Genomic DNA, 20,787 nt, shown 5'->3' on the forward strand with positions numbered 1-20,787 from the left:
CAATGCCAGAGGATTTATTGCACTTAAGTTTTCGGATGCTTTCTAAAATTTCTTCTCTCGTAATTTGGGAATCAAGGATATCAGCTACAATTTCATCAGTTTCGTCGTTGTTATCATCCCCATTTACATTATCATTACATTCTAGAAATGACGCTTTCTCATTGAAAAATACCGAACAGCATTATTTTTTTCTTCGCTGAACTGAAGGTATCCAATGGCAATGAACCAAAACTGGGCAAAAGAAGCCAAACTCAATTTCCGAATTGCACCCGACCGGGTGGATATGTCATCTCCTACTTGTGTATAGTGCCCCAAGAAGACATCATTGTAATGTACTTGATGTACTCCACTGTTTCCTGAATTGGTCGCACAATATTGATAATGTGATATGTTAGTATGTTACAAAGTTCATAGGGCGATCGGGTAGCCTTGTGGTTAAAGCGTTCGCTCGTCACGCCGCAGATCCGGGTTCGATTCCCCAAATGGTTGCAATGTATGAAGCCCATTTCTGGTATCCCTCGCCGTGATTTTGCTAGAATAACTGCGGCATAAAACCATTCTCACTCACTTATATGATGCAAAGTGTAGAGGACTACTTCAGTTCAGGACAAGTAATTAAAATTTAATTTATGATATAACTGTCATTAGTATACCTTCAGATTATTACAAAAAAATATGTTAAGTAATTATTTCGTATTTTACAAAGAGAGAGGTATGGAGTTTATGGAGATTAATTCTAACGTTGGTGTTGCTAATACAATTCTTAATTCTGTAGGTCATTACAACATGCAGAAATCTAAATGTAGTTTGTATTATTAAATTTGTATTATTAGATCTCTATTATTTTGAAATGGTATGAGGCATACAACCGTGTTGTTTGATTTGGTTGGTGTTGTCACATGTTCGATATACACTGAAATAAACTAGTCAAGGTTTCACGTTTGTTCGCTATTATAAATCATTTGAATGACACAATCAAACTCAGCCACATGTTTTATAAATAGAAAGTAGGGAACAATGGAGGACTCCTGTCCTAACCTTTCCAAAATCAATAAAAAAATAACATATTTATCCCAGCTTATTTGCCATATGTTGCGGGAACGTATGATAAAAGTCAAAATCGGATTTCTCACCGACCTTAGCGTGTAGGGGTGTGATGTCCTGGGCAGGAAATGACAGTGTTTTGACTACTCTTCTTTCATTAATTAACGTGTTGGGCATCCCTAATTAACCTTTACTAATTCATGTTAAACCAACAGAGGATGTTTTCTGGAAGTGGATATTCTTCGAATGTCATAGGGCTGACAAGACACGTCTTAATAACTGTCCTAGCACTTCAAACTTACTAAACATTCTTTACACATAAAGACTAGTATTATATCCACCTATATATCACTTTAGTGTCTCATATTGCAGTAGTTAAAGAAAACACGGTGCTCAAAGGGAAGCCCTTTTCCCTATACATTCTCAACGTTCCTTATTAGAAGTGATTGGTCTGTGCCCCGCTCGACTTGTCCCGGGCTGTCAAAATCAACTTTAAACTCACAGATGTATGATCAAATATGTTTACATCTATGGATAAGTAATATATCTACCTAGAACTTTATAATGCCACATAACACCGCATTTAAAGGAAATGGGTCTGTTAAAGTCAAGCACTTTTACTGTATTTTCTCATGAAATTCTGTCACGTGTTTGCCCCGACTCGGCCCGGGCTGTCAAAATCAACTTAAACCTCATATATGTATCATGCCATGGATTCAGATCTACAGATTAGTATTATATCTACCCAGATACCACTTCATAGTGTCTCATATATATAAAGAAAACAAGGTGCTCAAAATGAAGCCCACATTCTCAACATCCTCAAAATAGTCTATCAGAAGTGTTTGGCTTGTGTTGGGTCCGACTTGGCCCGGGCTGTCAAAATCAACTTTAAACATACAAATGTATCATGAAATGTGTTTACATCTATAGATTAGTATTATATCTACCTATATACTACTTTATAATGTCACAGTACATCGCATTTAAAGAAAACTGATCCGTTAAAGTCAAACACTTTTACTGTATTTTCTTACGAAAATCTCCGTCAGAAGTGTTGGGTCCGACTTGGCCCGGGCTGTCAAAATCAACCTATATACCTACCTACCTACATATACCTCTTTATAGTGTCTCAGATCGCGGTATTTAAAGAAAACAAGGTGCTCAAAGTGAAGCCCTTTTTCCTTCTACATTCTCAACAAGGTCTCTATAAGAAGTGTGCGTCCCGACTTGGTCTGGGCTATCAAAATCAACTTAAACATCACAGATGTAACATCAAGTGTGTTTTCATCTATAGACTAGTATCATATCTACCTAAATACCACTTTGTAGTGTCTCAGACTGCGGTATTCAAAGAAAACAAGGAGTTCAAAGTGAAGCATCTGTGAGTAATCGGTTTAATTGTACGGTATGGTTGAGAATTAATTGTTTTTTCAATACATCTTAGACTGGTGAGACTAGAGTTCGATGATGACCAGCCTGCACATATTGTAACATTTTTTTACCCTGTTCTCCATTGATGGAACGTTTGTCGTCTGCTACTTCAGCTGGAGCCATCTGGTAACAATTAATCACAATCTGTCAATATACAATACATTATAATACATGAAGATGGTAGTTTCCATGTAACGATTAAGTATTTCTAAGCAACTTAAAGATATGTACAATATCTGGATATATGTATCTTTAAGTTGCTTAGAAATTCGTAATCGTTATATGGAAACTGCCATCTTGATGTATTATTCTGTTTTGTATATTGATAGCTGGTGACGTGCAGAGCCATGATTGCTGCCAAGGGCGGTCACACGAGATACTGAGTTCGGCGCACCCTTGTGGCCTCAAGTGACATGACAATTGACAGTTCAATGCCTTTGTACAACGACAACATGTGACTATCGGACTACAAAATTTCATTTTTGTATCTATGATATTAAATCAAATATATCGACTTTATTAGGTACAATAAATTTACTACAAATCTACCTGTGCGTTTCTTTTTTCGAAGAGTGTATATCTCCTTCCGCTAAAGTTGACTGGTCTATATTTTGTAAGAATAAACTATGCGCATTGAGCGATTATCTCCTTTAGCTATATGCGTAGTATAGAGCTTTATCACGCGTGTACATCGTATCTTATTCAAGCTGTATCACTGAAAGTGATTATCTGCCTTGCCCGAATAGCTCTATTGCGCACTACCTTTGCAATGTAACTTATGTTATTCAGGCAGCCAGCGAGAATGTAACGCGCACTCAATCTTTCTCCCTTTACGCTGCTATTGCAACTTATTGTTCAACACGATTAAATACCAGGCTTCTATGAAGCATGACTTTGTTCAATAAACAACACATGTAAAACAACGGGTTCGATATCAGAAATTTGTTATTAGTTGTCTTCACAATCACATGTATGGTGCTTGCTGTGCAGATCTGAGCACAGTTTCAAGTAGTTCACTGTATGTAAAATATGATTCATACCGTTTCATACGGCGGTTTATGGTTCTGCATGGTTTATTGTATTGACAGTTGTTTTAACTTCCTGCAGAGATTATGCACCCGTATAAGTTCTTTGCTTCTGGATGATTGGAAATCAACATGTTGGCCTGTAGTTTGCAATTATTTTCCTGAAAAATAATTCGGTTGCATAATATATTCACGATGTTTGGCTTAAACATAGTAACATTCTTCTAAACATACTTCAAATATGAACCGGAAGTAATCACAACACAAACCCAGCTAACCAAACGGAACCGTATACAAGAGTAGTGAGTGAGTGAGTGAGATGGGATTAACGCCGCTTTGAATAGTATAATTCCAGTTATATCACGCCGTGTCAGCTTGATGTGGGAGGATAGCCCGAAGTGATGCAGGTCTTAGACGTTCACCACTTTGGTGAAATCCACGAGCACGGGTATAGTGCTGACAACATAAACGGGGCGAACCGGGATTCGAACACACTGTCATGGGTTTCTGGCGTGCCCTAGGGACACAACTCTGCATAGCGAATTGCAGCGCATAAGGCGACTGGGCCATCCGTGCCCTCGTACACAACTGTAACAAACTATCATACAACAAAGATGTTTAAGATGAGATATGTATTGCGTAACACTCCAGGAAGAAACAGTGGCAGTATTACACTATCACAAACTACAAAATATATGCACAATAAGTGCAAAACACACAAGTACATTCAACATAAAAAGAAGGCCCATTATAACAAGTTTATTTTAAAACACATGTATTATAATGATATGGAAACAATATGAGAATTGAGCCAAACACTTCTGATAGAATCTGTGTTCAGAATGTAGAGGGAAAAGGGCTTCATTTTGAGTACATTATTTTCTTTAAATACCGCGATCTGTGACATTATAAAGTAGTATAAAGGTAGATATAACACTGATCTATAGATGTAAACACATTTGATGATACATCTGTGTGTTTAAAGTTGATTTTGACAGCCAGGGCCAAGTCGGACCTAACACAAGCCAAACACTTTTGATGGAAACTATGTTGAGAATAGAGAGGGAAAAATGCTTCACTTTGACCACCTTGTTTTCTTTAAATACTGCGTTCTGTGACATTATAAAGTGGTATATAGGTAGATATAATGCTAGTCTATAGATGTAAACACATTTGAAGATACATCTGTGTGTTTAAAGTTGATTTTGACAGCCCGGGCCAAGTCGGACCGAGCACAAGCCAAACACTTCTGATAGAGACTGTGTTGAGAATGTAGAGGGAAAATGGCTTCACTTTGAGCACCTTGTCTTCTTTATATACAGCGAACTGAGACACTATAAAGTGGTATTTAGGTGGATATAATACTAATCTATAGATGTGAATCCATTTGATGTTACATCTGTGAGGTTTAAGTTGATTTGGAAAGTTCGGGCCAAGTCGGAGACTGTTGAGAGTATGGGGAGAAGAGGTCTACTTTAACCAACGTGTCTGCTTTAAATACGACGAACAGTGACATTATAAAGTGGTATTTACTTAGATATAGTACGTTCCTATAAATATAAGCAGACAGATGGAAATTTGTATCACGATAGGTAGAAGTATTTGATATGTTTCAAATCTTATTTCGTTTAACGATTGCTCTTTTGTATGTTACCTAGATCAGCGACGCTTCCACACAGCTCCACTTTCTGGTTTTCAAGTGATTTACTCCGAAATACTTAATTATGGTGCACGTTTTTGGTTGGTGATTGTTCAGTAATGTCATATGTGTATGTTGCATCAATAATATGTAGGTATGATCGCCGATAATGAAGTAATTATCCAATAACACTTTGGCCCGTCTTGGCCCGGCCCGGCCCGGTCCGACTTTTAGGCAATGCCGAATACTGATTCCATCGGAGAGAATCGGATCTTGTTATTGTGCGTAGTGTGTTGGCGCCAAATCTAGTAGTCGTCAACACTGCCAGTCACTTGGTATTGGTTTGATTTCAGCCTTCCTGTCCACTCCGATGTTTCACTGAGACAGAAGACAATGAAGGCGACAACGTTGAACCCTATGGCTGTGGGAAGTACAAACCCAAGTAGGTCCGACTCACAACCAGGGCCCTGCAGTATCTGGTCTAATAGAGTAGGCATTGGTGTTTGTATAGGCAAGGGCCTTGCAGAAAAAGTGTAGACATTATTGCCTTTATAATCAGGGCCTTGTAGAATCCGGTGCAATAGTGTAGACATTGTTGCTTTTATAATCAGGGCCTTTTAGTATCCGATAGAATAGTGTAGATATTGTTGCTTTTATAATCAGGGCCTTGTAACGTCCGGTGCAATAGTGTAGACATTGTTGCTTTTATAATCAGGGCCTTGTAGTATCTGGTGCAATATTGTAGACATTGTTGCCTTTATAATCAGGGCCTTGTAGAATCCGGTGCAATAGTGTAGACATTGTTGCTTTTATAATCAGGGCCTTGTAGCGTCCGGTGCAATAGTGTAGATAGTGTTGCTTTAATAATCAGGGCCTTGTAGCGTCCGGTGCAATAGTGTAGACATTGTTGCCTTTATAATCAGGGCCTTGTAGAATCCGGTGCAATAGTGTAGACATTGTTGCTTTTATAATCAGGGCCTTTTAGTATCCGATAGAATAGTGTAGATATTGTTGCTTTTATAATCAGGGCCTTGTAGTATCCGATAGAATAGTGTAGACATTGTTGCTTTTATAATCAGGGCCTTGTAGCGTCCGGTGCAATAGTGTAGATATTGTTGCTTTAATAATCAGGGCCTTGTAGCGTCCGGTGCAATAGTGTAGACATTGTTGCTTTTATAATCAGGGCCTTGTAGAATCCGGTGCAATAGTGTAGACATTGTTGCTTTTATAATCAGGGCCTTGTAGTTTCCGATAGAATAGTGTAGATATTGTTGCTTTTATAATCAGGGCCTTGTAGAATCCGGTGCAATAGTGTAGACATTGTTGCTTTTATAATCAGGGCCTTGTAGTTTCCGATAGAATAGTGTAGATATTGTTGCTTTTATAATCAGGGCCTTGTAGCGTCCGGTGCAATAGTGTAGATATTGTTGCTTTAATAACCAGGGCCTTGTAGCGTCCGGTGCAATAGTGTAGACATTGTTGCCTTTATAATCAGGGCCTTGCAGAATCCGGTGCAATAGTGTAGACATTGTTGCTTTTATAATCAGGGCCTTGTAGTTTCCGATAGAATAGTGTAGACATTGTTGCTTTTATAATCAGGGCCTTGTAGTTTCCGATAGAATAGTGTAGACATTGTTGCTTTTATAATCAGGGCCTTGTAACGTCCGGTGCAATAGTGTAGACATTGTTGCTTTTATAATCAGGGCCTTGTAGTATCTGGTGCAATATTGTAGACATTGTTGCCTTTATAATCAGGGCCTTGTAGAATCCGGTGCAATAGTGTAGACATTGTTGCTTTTATAATCAGGGCCTTGTAGCGTCCGGTGCAATAATGTAGATATTGTTGCTTTAATAATCAGGGCCTTGTAGCGTCCGGTGTAATAGTGTAGACATTGTTGCTTTTATAATCAGGGCCTTGTAGAATCCGGTGCAATAGTGTAGACATTGTTGCCTTTATAATCAGGGCCTTGTAGTTTCCGATAGAATAGTGTAGATATTGTTGCTTTTATAATCAGGGCCTTGTAGTATCCGATAGAATAGTGTAGACATTGTTGCTTTTATAATCAGGGCCTTGTAGCGTCCGGTGCAATAGTGTAGATATTGTTGCCTTTATAATCAGGGCCTTGTAGTTTCCGATAGAATAGTGTAGACATTGTTGCTTTTATAATCAGGGCCTTGTAGCGTCCGGTGCAATAGTGTAGACATTGTTGCTTTTATAATCAGGGCCTTGTAGAATCCGGTGCAATAGTGTAGACATTGTTGCTTTTATAATCAGGGCCTTGTAGTTTCCGATAGAATAGTGTAGATATTGTTGCTTTTATAATCAGGGCCTTGTAGAATCCGGTGCAATAGTGTAGACATTGTTGCTTTTATAATCAGGGCCTTGTAGAATCCGGTGCAATAGTGTAGACATTGTTGCTTTTATAATCAGGGCCTTGTAGAATCCGGTGCAATAGTGTGGACATTGTCGCTTTTATAATCAGGGCCTTGTAGCGTCCGGTGCAATAGTGTAGACATTGTTGCTTTTATAATCAGGGCCTTGTAGCGTCCGGTGCAATAGTGTAGATATTGTTGCTTTAATAATCAGGGCCTTGTAGCGTCCGGTGCAATAGTGTAGACATTGTTGCTTTTATAATCAGGGCCTTGTAGTATCCGGTGCAATAGTGTAGACATTGTTGCTTTAATAATCAGCATTGTTGCTGTTACTGTCAGGGAATGGAACGACGCCCTGCATTGTTTGGTGTGATTGTATGTCTGTTGTTACTCTCATTGCCAGAGCCTTGCAGTGCATGAACTCCATCCAGGCACATGTCATCTGGCAGTGTGTCTTCAACTTCTGCGAGGGCTTTGTTGTTAACGGCATCATCAACGTAGTCATCGTTGCCTTGGAAACGCGATATGCCCTACCCAGCAGCATGTCGGGCCTCATCTCAAGTAGCAACGACTTCGGCACATTCCTCGTCATCCTTCCCATCAGCTACTTCGGCGAACATCGGCACAAACCGAGATTAATGGCCATGGGGATCGTTGTTATGGCTCTGGGCAGTCTTCTCTTCGCCCTTCCCCACTTCATCGGAGGAGAATACGAGTACACTCTTTCCAGTAATACATCCATCTTTTAGTCGGCACGCTGTAACTCTCTTTGCAGAGTGATGTCCCTTTGACGTGCACGGATCCGCTGGTCGGCGGCTTCAAGCACAGATAAGCCCCACCACATCATACATCATACAACATCATGTGTGTCCTCCCACGTATAACTAACGCGCGCACGCACGCACACGCACGCACGCACACACACACACACACACACACACACACACACACACACACACACACACTTGCCCCCTTAATGGATCGGGTGGTCAGGCTGAGTGATTGTATTTCATGGTATCTCAACTGAGTGGGTCGATGCTCATATCAAGCACTGGATTGTCTGGTCCAGACTCGATTATTTAGAGACCGCTGTCATATTGCTTGAATATTCCTGAGAACGGCGTTAAACAACAACCAAACAAATATAGAAGTCACTAAACACTGCGGTATACGCCTTTAAATATTCGAATGTAAATAGTAACGGTTGCGAATTATACAAAATTATACGTTGTAAACAACATATACAGTCGTGCCTCGTTTATACGGACACTTGCGTCATTTCACAATTCTTCCGTATAAACGAATTTCCGTATAACTGAAACCAGCTTCTTACTGGAAGAGTTACTTCCCTTCAATTATGCAACTCATGACAGATGACAGAGCAAACAGATACATCCACTGTATTCATACACGTTTCAAAAAGTCTGTCATGGAAGTTTGAACTGTCACCAATTGTCGATTTTCCTATGGTATGTCCAATTTCAGTGCCATAATGCTTACTGATGGTTTCTAAACTTGCTGACGGGTGTTTTTTCTTTAAACAGACAAATTTCACTTTTTTCGCGTGCTGTAACTGCGTGTCGTTTACGTTTCGCTGGTTGACAGGTCATACTTACACAACTTTCGTACAAACCGTTCGTGTGAATAGCTTGGTTCATGGTAATTGACCAGATGTTATTTAATTTACAGATAACGGGATGACACACGCGTCGACTAATCTTTGTCTGCTGAATTCGTCTCTCTCCGAATCCTGCTCCGAAACTATTAGCCAATCAAAATCGTCCCCTCTCTACGCCCTGTTTCTGATTGGCCAAATGTTGCTAGGAGTGGGAGCGTGCCCCCTGTTTACTATTGGTTTGACGTACATTGATGAAAATACAACGACGAAGATGACATCCTTCTACACAGGTAAACCCATGTAAAATACCCGCGGCACGTAATATTCACACGTATGTATCAGTGGACTCTCCTCAATGATGTCCATAGACTTCGGGAAATAGGATACCACACTGAACAATTTTAAATTGTCAAAGCATCACTGAAACTACTGCATGCTTCCCATCATCCCAAGAGGACGCCAGGTGAGAACAGTTTTCTACGTATTGGAGAAAACACGCTCACGAGGTTTTGGTAGACAGAGCATGCCCTTGGGAGAGGGAAAAACCAGGGGGACGAAGCCCCCGCGGTTTTTCCCGACCCCCAGGGCATGCTCTGTCTACCAAAACCGAGGGAACGTGTTTTTCCATACTTATAAACCGAAAAAAGAAAATTAAAACTTTATTTATTTACATTTTTATGTTTCGAACGTACTTTGAACGTACTTCCATGAACCTTAGGAAACGCGCGTAAAATATCTGTTGCTGGCGTACGGATCTTGAAAAGGACATTCTAAAAACCAGTGAGGCTTATCAACACCTACAGATATGAAGGTTGCGAGTTCGATCCTCGGGAATATAAAGAAAACATTTGTCATTTGATTATACATTTCACTACATGTTACAATCTGAACGGAGGTTACAGTGTGTCATCTGGCTGGTTGTGTTACAATGTGTGATCTGGCTGGTTGTGTTACAGTGTGTCATCTGGCTGGTTGTGTTACAATGTGTGATCTGGCTGGTTGTGTTACAATGTGTGATCTGGCTGGTTGTGTTACAGTGTGTCATCTGGCTGGTTGTGTTACAGTGTGTCATCTGGCTTGTTGTGTTACAGTGTGTCATCTGGCTGGTTGTGTTACAATGTGTGATCTGGCTGGTTGTGTTACAGTGTGTTATCTGGCTGGTTGTGTTACAATGTGTAATCTGGCTGGTTGTGTTATGATGTGTGATCTGGCTGGTTGTGTAACGGTGTGATCTGGCTGGTTGTGTTACAGTGTGTGATCTGCCTTGTTGTGTTACAGTGTGTCATCTGTCTGGTTGTGTCACGATGTGTGATCTGTCTGGTTGTGTCACAATGTGTGATCTGGCTGGTTGTGTCACGATGTGTGATCTGGCTGATTGTGTCACAGTGTGTGATCTGGCTGGTTGTTTTCACGATGTGTGATCTGGCTGGTTGTGTCACAATGTGTCATCTGCCTGGTTGTGTCACAATGTGTGATATGGCTGGTTCTGTCACAGTGTGTGATCTCGCTGGTTGTGTTACAGTGTGTGGTCTGGCTGGTTGTGTTACCGTGTGTGATCTCGCTGGTTGTGTTACAGTGTGTGATCTGTCTGGTTGTGTTACAGTGTGTCATCTGCCCGGTTGTGTCACAATGTGTGATCTGGATGGTTCTGTCACAGTGTGTGATCTGTCTGGTTGTGTCCCAGTGTGTGATCTATCTGGTTGTGTCACAATGTGTGATCTGTCTGGTTGTGTCACAGTGTGTGATCTGTCTGGTTGTGTCCCAGTGTGTGATCTGTCTGGTTGTGTCACAATGTGTGATCTGGCTGGTTGTGTCACAATGTGTGATCTGTCTGGTTGTGTCACAGTGTGTGATCTGTCTGGTTGTGTTACAGTATGTGATCTGGCTGGTTGTGTCACAGTGTATGATCTGTCTGGTTGTGTTACAGTGTGTGATCTGCCTGGTTGTGTCACAATGTGTGATCTGGATGGTTGTGTCACAGTGTGTGATCTGTCTGTTTGTGTCCCAGTGTGTGATCTGCCTGGTTGTGTCACAATGTGTGATCTGGCTGGTTGTGTCACAATGTGTCATCTGCCTGGTTGTGTCACAGTGTGTGATCTGGCGGGTTGTATCATAGCGTGTGATCTGGCTGGTTGTGTCACAGTGTGTGATCTGTCTGGTTGTGTTACAGTGTGTGATCTGGCTGGTTGTGTCACAGTGTATGATCTGTCTGGTTGTGTTACAGTGTGTGATCTGCCTGGTTGTGTCACAATGTGTGATCTGGATGGTTGTGTCACAGTGTGTGATCTGTCTGTTTGTGTCCCAGTGTGTGATCTGGCTGGTTGTGTCACAATGTGTGATCTGGCTGGTTGTGTCACAATGTGTCATCTGCCTGGTTGTGTTGCAGTGTGTGATCTGCCTGGTTGTATCACAGTGTGTGATCTGGCTGGTTGTGTCACAAAGGGTGATCTGGCTGGTTGCGTCACAATGTGTCATCTGCCTGGTTGTGTCACAATGTGTGATATGGCTGGTTGTGTCACAGTGTGTGATCTGGCTGGTTGTGTTACGATGTGTGATATGGCTGGTTGTGTCACAGTGTGTGATCTCTCTGTTTGTTTCACAGTTTATGATCTCTCTGGTTGTGTCACAATGAGTGATCTCTTTGTGTGTCACAGTGTGTGATCTGGCGGGTTGTATCATAGCGTGTGATCTGGCTGGTTGTGTTGCAGTGTGTGATCTGGATGGTTGTATCATAGCGTGTGATCTGGCTGGTTGTGTCACAATGTGTGATCTGGCTGGTTGTGTCACAGTGTGTGATCTCTCTGTTTGTTTCACAGTGTATGATCTCTCTGGTTGTGTCACAATGAGTGATCTGTCTGGTTGTATCACAACCTATGATCTGTCTGGTTGTATCACAGTGTATGATCTAGCTGGTTGTGTTACAGTGTGTGATCTGGCTGGTTGTGTCACAACCTATGATCTGTCTGGTTGTATCACAGTGTATGATCTAGCTGGTTGTGTTACAGTGTGTGATCTGGCTGGTTGTGTCACAGTGTGTGATCTGGCTGATTGTGTTTCAATCTGTGACGTGGTTGAATGCTATACATCTCGTGGGAGAATCACTATATCACTGTGTTATCTGTCAACCATATTGATGTATTCATCTATCCAATATTGATTGGCCACAGTGTGTGTGATCTGGCTGTTTGTCACAGTGGTTATCTGTCTGGTTGTGTCACAGTGTGTGATCTGGCTGGTTGTATCACAGTGTGTGATCTGGCTGGGAGAATTCTATCACTGTGTTATCTGTCAACCATATTGATGTATTCATCCATCCATGGAATGTATCATCCAAGGAGATAGTAACTGTTAAGCTAATATAGGTGCTTACTTTCAAGGGTGGACATTCTTCGCTGCTGCCGTTGGTGTCGCTGTTGGTTACGTGGTAGGTGGACAGACGCTTAGCATCTTTGTCGACATCAACACCGTTGACCCGAGCAGGTGAGTTGCAGACACCTGTATATATACTCCAGTTCTTTTTCAACACAGTGTAACATCCCTGAAGCAGACACTCGTGTATCAGTCGGTGTTTGATGGTATGTGTGCAGCTCATGTCGTTATATTTTGTGGTCTAGAATGTTCAGACGTCATATTATTGGATGTTTACACGTCATATGATTCAATGGTTACACCTCATATGATTCAATGATTACACGTCATATTATTGAATGTTTACACGTCATATGATTCAATGATAACACGTCATATGATTCAGTGATTACACGTCATATGATTCAATAATGACAAGTCATATGATTCAATGATTATACGTCATATGATTCAATGTTTACACGTCATATGATTCAATGTTTACAGGGGGCACGGGTGGCCCAGTCGTCTAAGGCGCCGCGATTCGCTGTGCAGAGTTGCGTCCCTTTGGCACGCCAGAAACCTATCATTGTGGGTTCGAATCCCGGTTCGCCCCAATTATGTTTCTAGGTTTGTCAGCACCATACCCGTGCTCGTGGGTTTCACCGAAGTGGTAAACGTCTAAAACCTGCATCACTTCGGGCTTTCCTCACACATTAAGCTGACACGCCGCGATATGACTGGAATACTGTTAAAAGCGGGGTTAAACTCACTCACTCACTCACTTAATGTTTACACGTTATATGATTCAATGTTTACACGTCATGTGATTCAATAATTACACGTCATATGATTCAATGATTACACGTCATATGATTTAGTGACTACACGTCATATGATTCAATAATTACACGTCATATGATTCAATGATTATGCGTCATATGATTCAATGTTTACAGGTCATATGATTCAATGTTTACACGTCATATGATTCAGTGATTACAGGTCATATGATTCAATGTTTACACGTCATATGATTCAATGTTTACACGTCATATGATTCAATGATTATGCGTCATATGATTCAATGTTTACAGGTCATATGATTCAATGTTTACACGTCATATGATTCAATGATTACAGGTCATATGATTCAATGTTTACACGTCATATGATTCAATGTTTACACGTCATATGATTCAATGATTATACGTCATATGATTCAATGATTACACGTCACACGATTCAATGATTACACGTCATATGATTCAATGATTACACGTCATATGATTCAATGATTACACGTCATATTATTCAATAATTACACGTCATATGATTCAATGTTTACACGTGTGTTTACACGTCATATGATTCAATGTTTACACGTCATATGATTCAATGTTTACACGTCATGTGATGCTCCCCCTCCGCTATCCCAGCATCCCTCTCACGCCAGCTGACCCCCAGTGGGTGGGGGCGTGGTGGATCGGCGTCCTCGTCACATTCATCGCGTTCCTTCTCGTCTCCATTCCATTCCTTGGATACCCGAAAAAACTCCCAGGTGAGTAAAGCTGATTGGTACTGTTTGGTAGACAGCTTGGAAGATATATATGGAATAGTTAACTCTGCCTTTTATTCTCAGGTCATACAGCAGAGTAAATGAAATGAAAGTTAAATTTAAATTTAATTTTTGAAAACTACGTAAATGAGGATAAAATCAGGGTAAGTCGGAACACTGATCCTCACACAAACACTGGCCTTTTTTCAGTTGTGCTGCTCGTGTAAAACGTGAAACACGTGCTACTCGTCAGTGTTCGTGTTCAACATCAGTGCATGTCGGTCTGATTCAACTTCACTGAATATCAATTTTAATTAGTAATTTGTTTGTGTTTTCTGTTTCTCTGTGACAGGTAAAACACTTCTCCTTGCTTTTGGTCGAAAACCTAAACACCAAGAGTCAGGAAATATAGCTAAGGCCCATACATCTACCTTGTGTTTCATTTTTAAACAAAAACCTCACGGGTGTGTTTTTGAAACCTAAATAGTGGAACCTGCATTTGTTCTTTGCTATTATTGTTTTAGATGCGTTTTTGACCGACGGCGGAAGGCGTCTATATATAGTGTATGTTCTCATATTGTGCATTGGGTAATTGTGGGGAGCGGTTATTATCATGTGACAAACGTTTTCCTGCTCATATTCCTAGATTCAAAACAAAACTGAGATTAATAAATAAATCAAAGTTAATGATGTCATTTGTGGTTTGGTACTATATGGCTTCATTGTACACATTTATAACCTTAATTCAGCACACGAACTCGTTTGTGTAATATGCAATCCCGGGACAGTGTAAGTTTGTTTGTTTGTTGTTTTAACGCCGCAGTCAGCAATATTCCAGTTATATGACGGCGGTCTGTAAATAATCGAGTCTGGATTGACATCATGAGCATTGATCCACTCAATTGGGATACGATGACGTGCATCATCCACGTCAGCGAGCCTGACCACCCGACCCCTTTATTCGCCTCTTACGACAAGCATAGTCGCCTTTTACGGTAAGCATGGGTTGCTGAAGACCTATTCTATCCCGAATCTTCACAGGTCGACAGTTTAAGTAAAGAGAAATGCAATGGCGAATGGGAAAATATGCATCTCTCATCTCTGCATCCTTCTTGAAAGCTTGTATCAATCCCCTGCTCAGAGACTCTCTCTTTCAGTAACAGGGGGCATTTGGTGGCCCAGTCGTCTGAGGCGCCGCGATTCGCTGTGAAGAGTTGCGTCCCTTGGACATGCCAGAAGCCTATGATTGTGGGTTCGAATCCTTGTTCGCCCCGATAATGTTTCTAGGTTTGTCAGCACCATACCCGCGCTCGTGGGTTTCACCGAAGTGGTAAACGTCTGAGACCTGCATCACTTCGGACTTTCCTCCCACCTTAAGCTGACACGCCGTGATATAACTGGAATACTGTTAAAAGCGGCGTTAAACCCAACTAACTCACTCACTCTTTCAGAAACTGTAGTATTCTAGATTTGCCTTGGTTGTATAATGTATTGGAGATATTTGTTTTATGGTCGGTACAATTTGTGACTGTTATAATTGATGCATGCACAAAAAAACGAAAAAGCCAAAACATTGTTGAATGTTGTAGTTTATACGTTATAATGTTCTTATGGAACTGACATTTTTATTTGCATGAAAGACTTCTCGACATGTTCTCGGTACTGTAAGTGTTCGAGTACAAACCCACCAAAACCGTTTTCAGGCTCTGTTCTAACTTCGGTACTATTATATTGCCAAAGTAAAACCAATCTATCATCAGAGAATAAAAATGGCTCTCCGATATATCGGTATAGTGTTCTCTGGGTACAGCGCCGGCGCACAATAAGCAAGTCGCTCTCTTTCCACAGGCTATGCTGCATTGCAGCTGAAACGGAAGTCAGAGGCACATACTGACGGGGCGGAGGATGTAACAGCCACACCGGGCTTTGGGAAGAACATCAGAGACTTCCCCACTGCAGTGTTGCTTCTTGTATGTGGATGCTTCTGCTCGTTTGATAATCAGTGCTGATATAATGGTTACAAACCACAATTTCCCATTTATAAGTCGGAGAGTGTAACCAATAGCTACACCAAAAAATAACACATCAATAAAAACACAAAAGTTTTAAATCTCCGAAGCTTGCCGAGGTTGACACACGGGGTAGATTCTATTTATCATCCCAAATCATTCTTTCAACTTTCTCAACAGTGTCTTGGGTGTGAAATGAGTGAGTGAGTGTGGTTTTACGCCGCTTTTAGCAATATTCCGGCAAAACCACGGCGGTTGACACCAGAAATGGGCTTCACACATTGTACCCATGTCGGGAATCGAAGTCGAGTCTTCGACGTGCCGGGCGAACGCTTAAACCACTAGGCTACCCGACCGCCCCTGGGTGTGAAATGAACAGTTAATCAGCTTCTGTGGCAGAGAAATGGGTGATGTCTTTCGATTTTGACGCCATGGTTTCAATGTCATGGTTGGAATATCTCCGAGGACGGACAACTGCTTCCAAACGCAAATGGTTTTTTTCTTCTGTGATCCGTACAATTTACTGGTTTTGTCACAACACTTAATTTTTTTAGCATGTCCAGCGAACTAAGTATGTTGTATTTTTTTTAACATGAGGACATTTTTTCTGGTGTTTTTCTGTCACCAAATTATTAAATGTCTCCTACCTGCCTGCCTTCATTATCGTGTGATGTAGAACTGCCGTGTGATGATAATCCTCCGAGTCTGAATGGAAACCTATACATATATGAGATATACACATTTTGAAACCTCTGATTTATCTACTTCAGTTGAAGAACCCCACTTATGTTCTGACGTGCTTGGGGGCAACTGTAGAAGCGATGATTGTGACAGGATTAGCAACATTTGGGGCAAAATTGCTGCAGCAGAAGTTCCACGCTGACATCACAACCGCTGGTCTCATTATGGGTGGGTGGAACACAGGACTATGTATAGAGAATCTCACCCGAGTGTCTTTTGACACGAGGGTGAGATTTTATTTATCATCCAACATCATTCTTCCAACTTTTTCAATTAGTAGACAGTAATTAGCAGTGTCTTCAGTGTAAAAAGTACTGCTAACAGCTTCAGTAGCAGAGCCATTAGTGATGTCATTTGATTGTGACGTCATGGTAACCAGGGAGTGTGGGAGGGGGTTGGTACTGTCACGCTGTCTGCAGGTATCGTGACGGTGACGGGTGTGGGAGGGGGGTGGTATTGTCAAGTTGTCTGCAGGTGTCATGACGGTGACGGGTGTGGGCAGGGATTGATACTGTCACGTTTTCTGCAGGTATTGTGACGGTGACGGTTGTGGGCGGGGTTTGGTACTGTCGCGTTGTCTGCAGGTATCGTGACGGGGACGGTTGTGGGCGGGGGTTGAGACTGTCACGTTGTCTGCAGGTGTCGTGACGGTGGCGGGTGTGGGAGGGGGTTGGTACTGTCACGCTGTCTGCAGGTATCGTGACGGTGACGGGTGTGGGAAGGGGGTGGTATTGTCACGTTGTCTGCAGGTGTCGTGACGGTGACGGTTGTGGGCAGGGATTGATACTGTCACGTTGTCTGCAGGTGTCGTGACGGTGACGGGTGTGGGCGGGGTTTGGTACTGTCACGTTTTCTGCAGGTGTCGTGACGGTGACGGTTGTGGGCAGGGATTGATACTGTCACGTTGTCTGCAGGTGTCATGACGGTGACGGGTGTGGGCAGGGATTGATACTGTCACGTTTTCTGCAGGTATTGTGACGGTGACGGTTGTGGGCGGAGGTTGGTACTGTCACGTTGTGTGCTGGTATAGTGACTGTGACGGGTGTGGGCGGGGTTTGGTACTGTCACGTTGTTGTCACGGAGACGGGTACGGCAGGGGTTGATACTGTCACGTTGTTGTCTGCAGGTATCGTGACGGTGCCAGGTGCTGGCGGGGGGATGATCCTGGGCGGGTACCTCGTGAAACGCTTGGATTTAAAATGTCGGGGTATTCTGCGCCTGTGTGCCGCGTCCGCCGCTGTGAGTCTCCTGTTGGCTCCTTCCTTCCTGGCATGGTGTGAAGATACTCCTCTGTCCGGCATCACCACGTCGTACCAGGCCGGCATGTTAGTGTCCCATCTTATCCATATCGTGTCTATATAGATCTCGCTTAAATACAGAAACTAGTGATCATGATAACAGTGAATTGAAATCAGCCGTATTCTGTGTCCCTCAGACATTGACTGTTTGGTGTCTCCCAAACGTTCACTGTTTGGTGCCTCCCAAACGTTGTCTGTTTTGTGTCTCCCAAACGTTGACTGTTTTGTGTCTCCCAAACGTTGTCTGTTTGGTGTCTCCAAGACGTTGTCTGTTTGGTGTCTCCCAAACGTTGTATGTTTTGTGTCTCCCAAACGTTGACTGTTTCGTGTCTCCCAAACGTTGACTGTTTGGTGTCTCCCAAACGTTGTCTGTTTGGTGTCTCCCAAACGTTGACTGTTTGGTGTCTCCCAAACGTTGTCTGTTTTGTGTCTCCCAAACTTTGTCTGTTTGGTGTCTCCCAAACGTTGACTGTTTGTGTCTCCCAAACGTTGTCTGTTTTGTGTCTCCAAAACGTTGACTGTTTTGTGTCTCCCAAACGTTGACTGTTTGGTGTCTCCCAAACGTTGACTGTTTGGTGCCTCCCAAACGTTGTCTGTTTTGTGTCTCCCAAACGTTGACTATTTTGTGTCTCCCAAACGTTGTCTGTTTTGTGTTTCCAAAACGTTGACTGTTTTGTGTCTCCCAAACGTTGTCTGTTTGGTGTCTCCCAAACGTTGACTGTTTGGTGTCTCCCAAACGTTGACTTTTTTGTGTCTCCCAAACGTTGACTGTTTTGTGCCTCCCAAACGTTGACTGTTTGGTGCCTCCCAAACTTTGTCTGTTTGGTGTCTCCCAAACGTTGTCTATTTTGTGCCTCCCAAACGTTGTCTGTTTGGTGTCTCCCAAACGTTGACTGTTTGTGTCTCCCAAACGTTGTCTGTTTTGTGTCTCCAAAACGTTGACTGTTTTGTGTCTCCCAAACGTTGACTGTTTGTGTCTCCCAAACGTTGTCTGTTTGGTGTCTCCAAAACGTTGACTGTTTTGTGCCTCCCAAACGTTGACTGTTTGTGCCTCCCAAACTTTGTCTGTTTGGTGTCTCCCAAACGTTGTCTGTTTTGTGTCTCCCAAACTTTGTCTGTTTTGTGTCTCCCAAACGTTGACTATTTTGTGTCTCCCAAACGTTGACTGTTTGGTGTCTCCCAAACGTTGACTGTTTGGTGTCTCCCAAACGTTGACTGTTTGGTGTCTCCCAAACGTTGACTGTTTTGTGTCTCCCAAACGTTGTCTGTTTGGTGCCTCCCAAACGTTGACTGTTTGTGTCTCCCAAACGTTGACTGTTTGGTGCCTCCCAAACGTTGTCTGTTTTGTGTCTCCCAAACGTTGACTATTTTGTGTCTCCCAAACGTTGTCTGTTTTGTGTTTCCAAAACGTTGACTGTTTTGTGTCTCCCAAACGTTGTCTGTTTGGTGTCTCCCAAACGTTGACTGTTTGGTGTCTCCCAAACGTTGACTTTTTTGTGTCTCCCAAACGTTGACTGTTTTGTGCCTCCCAAACGTTGACTGTTTGGTGCCTCCCAAACTTTGTCTGTTTGGTGTCTCCCAAACGTTGTCTGTTTTGTGTCTCCCAAACGTTGTCTGTTTTGTGTTTCCAAAACGTTGACTGTTTTGTGTCTCCCAAACGTTGTCTGTTTGGTGTCTCCCAAACGTTGACTGTTTGGTGTCTCCCAAACGTTGACTTTTTTGTGTCTCCCAAACGTTGACTGTCTTGTGCCTCCCAAACGTTGACTGTTTGGTGCCTCCCAAACTTTGTCTGTTTGGTGTCTCCCAAACGTTGACTGTTTTGTGTCTCCCAAACGTTGTCTGTTTGGTGTCTCCCAAACGTTGACTGTTTGTGTCTCCCAAACGTTGTCTGTTTTGTGTCTCCAAAACGTTGACTGTTTTGTGTCTCCCAAACGTTGACTGTTTGTGTCTCCCAAACGTTGTCTGTTTGGTGTCTCCAAAACGTCGACTGTTTTGTGCCTCCCAAACGTTGACTGTTTGTGCCTCCCAAACTTTGTCTGTTTGGTGTCTCCCAAACGTTGTCTGTTTTGTGTCTCCCAAACTTTGTCTGTTTGGTGTCCCCCAAACTTTGACTGTTTGTGTCTCCCAAACGTTGTCTGTTTTGTGTCTCCAAAACGTTGACTGTTTTGTGTCTCCCAAACGTTGACTGTTTGTGTCTCCCAGACGTTGTCTGTTTGGTGTCTCCCAAACGTTGACTGTTTGGTGCCTCCCAAACGTTGACTGTTTGGTGCCTCCCAAACGTTGACTGTTTGTGTCTCCCAGACGTTGTCTGTTTTGTGTCTCCAAAACGTTGACTGTTTTGTGTCTCCCAAACGTTGTCTGTTTGGTGTCTCCCGGACGTTGACTGTTTGGTGTCTCCCAAACGTTGACTGTTTGGTGCCTCCCAAACGTTGTCTGTTTTGTGTCTCCCAAACGTTGACTGTTTTGTGTCTCCCACACGTTGTCTGTTTGGTGTCTCCCAGACGTTGACTGTTTGTGTCTCCCAAATGTTGACTGTTTTGTGTCTCCCAAACGTTGTCTGTTTTGTGTCTCCCAAACGTTGTCTGTTTTGTGTCTCCCAAACGTTGTCTGTTTTGTGTCTCCCAAACGTTGACTGTTTGTGTCTCCCAAATGTTGACTGTTTTGTGTCTCCAAAACGTTGACTGTTTTGTGTCTCCCAAA

General features: G+C 42.4%; 1 protein-coding gene across 1 annotated transcript in view; it reads left to right on the top strand.

Moving 5' to 3' along the window:
- The window catches only part of LOC124124821 (solute carrier organic anion transporter family member 4C1-like), a 74,651-nt gene that overhangs the window by 6,524 nt on the left and 47,340 nt on the right, over positions 1-20,787 (top strand). The window contains exons 2-9 of the mRNA XM_048403188.1: positions 5,496-5,584; positions 7,919-8,244; positions 9,205-9,423; positions 12,511-12,613; positions 13,921-14,042; positions 15,888-16,009; positions 16,819-16,957; positions 17,916-18,114. Coding sequence (XP_048259145.1) covers positions 5,496-5,584; positions 7,919-8,244; positions 9,205-9,423; positions 12,511-12,613; positions 13,921-14,042; positions 15,888-16,009; positions 16,819-16,957; positions 17,916-18,114 — 1,319 coding nt within the window. The remainder of the gene's footprint in view (positions 1-5,495; positions 5,585-7,918; positions 8,245-9,204; positions 9,424-12,510; positions 12,614-13,920; positions 14,043-15,887; positions 16,010-16,818; positions 16,958-17,915; positions 18,115-20,787) is intronic.

The sequence above is a fragment of the Haliotis rufescens genome, unplaced genomic scaffold (genome assembly GCF_023055435.1).
Source record: "Haliotis rufescens isolate VD_foot unplaced genomic scaffold, xgHalRufe1.0.p SCAF_3, whole genome shotgun sequence".
Classification (NCBI taxonomy): Eukaryota; Metazoa; Mollusca; class Gastropoda; order Lepetellida; family Haliotidae; genus Haliotis; species Haliotis rufescens.